A 6,524-nucleotide genomic window follows, 5' to 3' on the forward strand; every position below is an offset into this window, starting at 1 on the left:
CTGGTTGATACTAAAAGATGTTGATTCTGCACAATGAACTAATTATACATAACAGATCAATTTTTCATAAGAAGTTAAAATGTAGATGTACTCTGCATAAACTGACCAGGTTTTACAGTCCAAAGCAGAACACCTAAATCAGTTTGAATGTTAATATATGAAGATAAAAGATATTATACAAGGGCAGAACAAATCTTACATAATCATAGTATAGCAGTGCCTACCTTTATTAATTTTGATAATATGGGACATTTAAGTTCATTATATTCCAAAGCATGATATTTTCACATCCTCTAAAGCTTCTGGAGGATAGCAGATGGACCGTATGTTAATTTGTATCGAAACTATAACTGTATTTTTAATTTATTAAAGAAAAATGACACATTCTTAGTACTAACCAGTTTCGCAAAAGTATTCGGAACCTTCAAACAGTAAATTATGATTCTCCACTTGTTTATTTGCTTTTGCAGTGTGATTGTGAAATATTACGTATAAATTTACAGTGTATTTTAGAACAACTACTACTAATATTAGTAATAATATAGTTAATAGTTGTATTACTATTAATTACTAATACTAGTAGTATTAATAGAACTTAGAAGTGTTAATATTACTATTAGCATCGTAAATCGTATATTAACTACATCGTAAATGTCCTTTACATTTACATTCGACGTACCTTTATTCTTTTGGGTACGTGTGATTTCTTTTCAATTTCACTTATTTTATCAAGAATCCCCATTTTTACCTTAAATGTATCAAACTACTATCACCCTCTAATAATTAATCTCAAAAACAACTTATCGCCAATTATAGTACACTACCACACAGAAATAATAACGCGGCCTCTGGTGTTCACAAAAATAATCACAACTTCAAATACTAAAATACATTATTTATGGTTGTTGTTTTTTCTTCACGTAATTTTTATTACAAAAAAATGCATTTAGTATACACTGCATCTTGTAAAAACAATTACAAAACTTTAAACAGTTAATGAAGAGAAATGTTGCTTCAGCTAGTAATAGCTTACCGTATAGTATGTAGAACACAATATCTCAGATACATCTTTACACCACGCTACATTCTGTAGAAATACTAAATAACAAAACCTAATAATTAAAACTAATTGTCCGTAGAGAGCTTTGAAACATACAATAATTAAAGTAACGCTACTTAGGTGTGTGTATCTATAAATATGTATACTTGAATAAATGCCAATATTAAAAGGTAAAAACTGTCTTTTATCAAAGGAAATTCTCTATAAAACATTAAATGTTACTAATTAAATTATTAAACAAACTCAAACATTACGTTTCACAAAATTTTTTCCAAGATTGGATAAATGTTTGCTATTCAAGAATATCTTTACGACGTGATATGTCTTTAGTTTGTTAAAAATAAAAGATAATCTGAAAGACAGGAAGAAATAACTCATTGAATATTTTACAATAGTAGACAATAATTAGTTTTACGGTTTAGTAATATTACTTTGACTTGCATTTCTTGTATTAATAAACAAAAGTAAAAACATACATAATACCTAATATCTAAGATAAAATTAAATTTATTAATAAGAATCAATTTTAGACCGCAGTCAAACCGGGAATACTTACAACTGATGCTATTGTGATGTACAGGAATATATTATGTTTTCTACATGCTTTAGCAATATTGAGATTATTGCAATTTTCGGTTTTTAGTTTCCCTGCTGTAATCATAACAGTAGAGTAACATTTTAACTCATCTATCCCGCCTTATTCATAATGTTAAAATGAACACTAAAAATATCAAATCCTTCCTTTATCAATCAAATATATATGAAGCTTTCCCTTAAACTCCAGTGAATTAACTGCATCAGCCATATTTGATCCAATGGGCAACCATGTTGTGAGAAAAAAAAAACTGTATTAGCTGAAGATGTAACCTGCCCTGCTAAAATTTATACTTGTGTCCCCTAGTCTTACCACTCTCACCATTTAATATGAGAAAAAGATGAGGCGTCAACTCTATTCCCTAAACAATCTTAAACAGCTCAAACAAATCCCCTTTAGTTATTCTTTTTTTGCCTCGGTGGTTAAAACACTCGACTCGTAATTCGAGGGTGGGGGTTCGAATCCCCGTCACACCAAACATTCGCGCCCTTTCAGCCGTGGGGGAGATATTATGTGACGGTCAATTCCACTATTTGATGGTGAAAGATTGATCAAAGCAGGCCTCTTTTCTTTCAGTGCAACATTCAAGCCCTCTAACTTTTGATAATAGAATTCTGATATAATCGTTACATTGAGTGGCAGCAACACAAAGTGAACCACACCAATAATATCACACCAAACGCTTAACAAGACTTTCTTAGGGTGGAAGTCCATTTTTAGCTGTACATTAGCCAGTGTACCTGCACTGAACCATTGTCTGTGGCACTTAACAATTTCATAAGATATCCATTTTTCATTTCTAGTCACTAACCTGCCGAAAAAAAGTGAGTTACATTAACGAGAATGCAGAGAAGTGCAAATTTCCATTATTGCTCTGAGGTTGGCTTCTATAAAATCATGGGTGACCCATTTTCCACGTTTTGACACCTTTCCAAGTTGTTTCAGATGACGGTGAACTGTTATGGGTTGAATTAAGCTTCTGTGCTAATTTTTCAACTGTTACAGCACGATATACACCAATTGCAGCCAGCAGCAAGTTATCATTAAACTCAACAGGACGACCTGAACGTAACGCATCACTTAAGCTGTAATCACCTGATCTTAACTTTTGAAACCACCTTTGAATGTTTCGCGTAGTTTATACTGCACTATTGCCTTTTTTAAACTCATAAAGCCTAATGTGCTCCTCAAACACATCCATGTTCATGAGAGTTATTTGGATAAATGATTTGAAAAAGTGGACTTGGGTTAATTTCTTTTATTTGTCTGAATATTTTTATACACGTCTATTACACATTTCGCCATTAAACCTTCTATAGAATCTACAAAGACAGAAATGATTATCCACTTTCTGTATTAAATTTTCGGACATTATTGATGGGATGACCTGATATATGTATAATGAAACAAAGAGGTTACTCGACTAGAGATTGCTTAACAGCTTAATAAAGGTATTTTGACACTGCTTGGTGTTAATTTTGTCCAGTTATGATGACTTCGTTTTGTTTTGCGTTTATTGATGTTCGGTTCTTGTTTAAAATTACGGTGAGTTGATATACCCAATTAACAAACAAACGAACTATAGAGAAAAAAGTTACAATAGATTCATACCATTTTAAATGACCGGTTTTAACAACATTAAGTAACATTCCATCTGAAATAGTGTTAAGACGATCAAGCATTAATAGCTGCCTTAATGACACGCCAGAATGAAATATCCAAAGTAAGTTCTAGAGCAGGATATGAAGAAAATAGGTGATCTTAGTCAAGTATGCAAAATATTTGGAGAAGTTTGCCAGTATCTTATACAGATATTTCGTGTAAAATGACGGATTCATGGCACATGACAAATTAATAAAAGCCGTAGCAGCATAGACATGAGAACTGGACAAAAGTAAAGTAGATGTACCTCTTTAAAATAACATATTAATATTTTACCATTTAATGATATTTCTTGAAATTAAATAATCTCACTAAAACGTATAATTTTAATTAAATATGAAATATTTTCGTTTTATTTTCTCTTTCTGGAAACAATGAAAGAATGAAACACTTCTACAAAAAGTGAAAGTTAGAGACAACCATAAAGCCAAATTAAAATCTAGTTGTCGGTAATTCTAGCACTAGGAGATAATGATAGCGTCAATCTAACCATAAGGGAATAAAAAGATTAAACTGAGGAGTTGTTTTAGAATGATGCTCGAATATGATGATGATTGTCAACTCGAAGAAGATAAATTGTAAGAATGAAAAATATGTTATAACAATTTTCTACTCGTAAAATTAAATTGTGAATTTTGGTCTAAGACACACTGGAGTATGTAGTGTAGATGTTGAGCTTGCGTTCAAAAGTAAGGCTAAGACTAATTCTGCTGGTATTTCCGTGCCGGTGACGTGTAATAGTTTAGACTTGGTGATAATACTGTAATTGTACAACTTGTTGAAAATAGTAGCAATTAGTAGGAAAAGACTAATTACACATTAATAAATGTTTATATATACCAACAAAAGTAAACATTAGGCTATTTCAAGTCTTAAAACTAATCAAACACGTTAAAGTTCTGTTACTAGTCTATAGAGTTTATTATAATTTTGCTTGGTATTACTTTGATTTAAAGTTTAAATGTTTTTTTCTGGTATTGGTTCTGTGTTTTGTAATTTTAGTTAGACTAACTAAGACATGCATCTCAAATAAACAATTTGTAGGTATTCATATATTTTCATAACAAGTAACTTAAAATAACCTATCAGTAATGTCGAGAAAAGCCACTTGTAGAGAAATATATATGCAAAAAATATTCTACGTAAAATATTTTCACAACCCAAACGAGCCGTAAAATTTTTGCATAAAAAAAATAACAAACTATAAAGGAGCATTCTTTTATATTTGTAGTATGTTTATCTTTGCAGTTTTTCAGAAATGTTTACTTTTAACACAACAAATAGAAAAGGACCAAATGGTAGACCAGCATGTAATTTATGTTTATATTAATGTTTTGTGCATGATTGAGCCGTTTTGTTCATTACTTTTGTGTTTGTGTGAAACTTGTTGTGACATTCAATAATAAATATTTGCAGAGATCAAGTTTTATTCAGTTGTAGGAAATAATATTATCTGCTTGTTTTTTTTTCTCATTAATTTTATTTAGCTACATGTAAGGAAAGCTGCTCGCACAGTGTTTTCTCTTATGATCTACTCTGTGTAGTAATAAATCATGTAGAATATGTCTGAAGAAAAACACTACAAATACCAACTGTTGTCTACTGTGGACCCTGAAGAGCATTATTCATTTGAATTTTTCACTATGATGGAAGATCGCATGTATGTTTCAAGTTTTTTTTGTCATTCTGCTTTAATTTATTTACTCAGTTTCTTTTGTATGCTTTGTTTGTTATGTATCTGTATTTACTGTTTTTCGATCTTTAGCATTCAAACTGTTTTTTGTGTTTGTATATTTTTGTCTAATTTCTCAGTATGGTATAATTAAATGATCATATGGCATGATTTATATTTTGTAAATATTTTCTATTTTAATCTTTATCTTTGTGACTGTTTCCTTCATGGTGTAACTAAATCATGTGAAGATTGGATTTGAGCTCATAATGTTGAGTAATTATTAAGAAGTACAATCTCAATGTGTTTATGTGTAATGAGGTGAAATGACTATTATGTCAACCACGATTACTTATTTCATAACCAGTGTTAAATTTTTAGGCACAGTAAATATCAACAGAAATAAAGGATACAAGTGCAACAATAATAGCCAAAATCACTATCTAAGTAAGTTTGGTTTGCACAATAACATGTCTATTGTTAGAAGGTTCATACAACAGTAAATTTGGTTTACACAATAACATGTCTATTGTTAGAAGGTTCATACAACAGTAAATTTGGTTTACACAATAACATGTCTATTGTTAGAAGGTTCATACAACAGTAAATTTGGTTTACACAATAACATGTCTGTTGTTAGAATGTTCATTCAACATTTCCTAATGACTGACCAGGTTTTAAATATCTTAAATATTTTTTTAACCAAGTAATCTTTGACTTCGATGACAGATGAAAATGTCTATTTTGGTAGATGGTGGATATCCATTGGATCCAGAAACCTATAAACAAGGTAAATGACCATGTAGGACATGATTCAGTTATCATTTTGCCATGCTCTTTACTTTGATCTAAATGATCATTGATGTGTTTATGTCATTATTGAAGTGAACACTCATCAAGCATGTTATTTTGCTATTATTATAGTACCTCTATTCAACTTATCCTTGTAAAACTCTTATCCTTCACTTAGAAAGCATCTTTGTGTTCTCCATTTCCTATCTGATGTTGAATGTTTCCATTTTTGTTACTCTCATCCAAGTTTGTTGGATAAATGCCCAAGTTTACTGCTAGTTTTCTTCAAACATTTGACGTTATCTCTAGCCAAAGATTCACTGACATCTGCTAATTTTTTGAGCAACTGGTGTGTCATCAAAGTTGCACATACGTGTTATACTTGTAATATGTTGGGCATTTTGCTGCTTTTACATTTACAGGTTAAATTTAAAACTTATCTTGTTTACATTTTATCAAAATAGACACTCAGAGATTCTGGCTTGTTTTCTCAGCATTTATTTACAGGTTTCATAATATCTTTAGGAAATGGTGTGTTTTCCACAGGTAATATCCTAAAAGAATGACATGACAGTTATCTGAATCAGGGTGAAAAAAAACACTCAACACTAGTGACAAAAGAAAGAGTCATAACCTATTTGGATGTTATCTCATTATACATTGGTGTATGCTTCTAGATTACTTATAAAATAATGCTAAATGTGTAGATTTTTCAAAAACAAAAATAAATTCCAGATATAATT

The 6,524-nt window shown here is 30.5% G+C and overlaps 1 protein-coding gene and 1 long non-coding RNA gene across 2 annotated transcripts in view; one reads left to right on the forward strand and one right to left on the reverse strand.

Annotated features, from left to right (window-relative positions):
* LOC143238962 (developmentally-regulated GTP-binding protein 2-like) overlaps positions 1 to 830 on the reverse strand; it is a 38,371-nt gene extending 37,541 nt beyond the window's left edge. Inside the window, 2 exon segments of the mRNA XM_076479641.1 lie at positions 680 to 712; positions 715 to 830. Of these exon segments, the coding sequence (XP_076335756.1) occupies positions 680 to 712; positions 715 to 742 (61 nt within the window). The 5' untranslated portion in view covers positions 743 to 830.
* A 2,908-nt stretch (positions 831 to 3,738) lies between these two features.
* Positions 3,739 to 5,760, forward strand: LOC143239500 (uncharacterized). Its single transcript, XR_013021215.1, has 3 exons — positions 3,739 to 3,895; positions 4,805 to 4,977; positions 5,741 to 5,760. It is a non-coding gene; the product is annotated as an uncharacterized LOC143239500 (long non-coding RNA).
* Positions 5,761 to 6,524: the final 764 nt, after the last annotated feature.

The sequence above is a fragment of the Tachypleus tridentatus genome, chromosome 13, assembly GCF_004210375.1.
Source record: "Tachypleus tridentatus isolate NWPU-2018 chromosome 13, ASM421037v1, whole genome shotgun sequence".
Classification (NCBI taxonomy): Eukaryota; Metazoa; Arthropoda; class Merostomata; order Xiphosura; family Limulidae; genus Tachypleus; species Tachypleus tridentatus.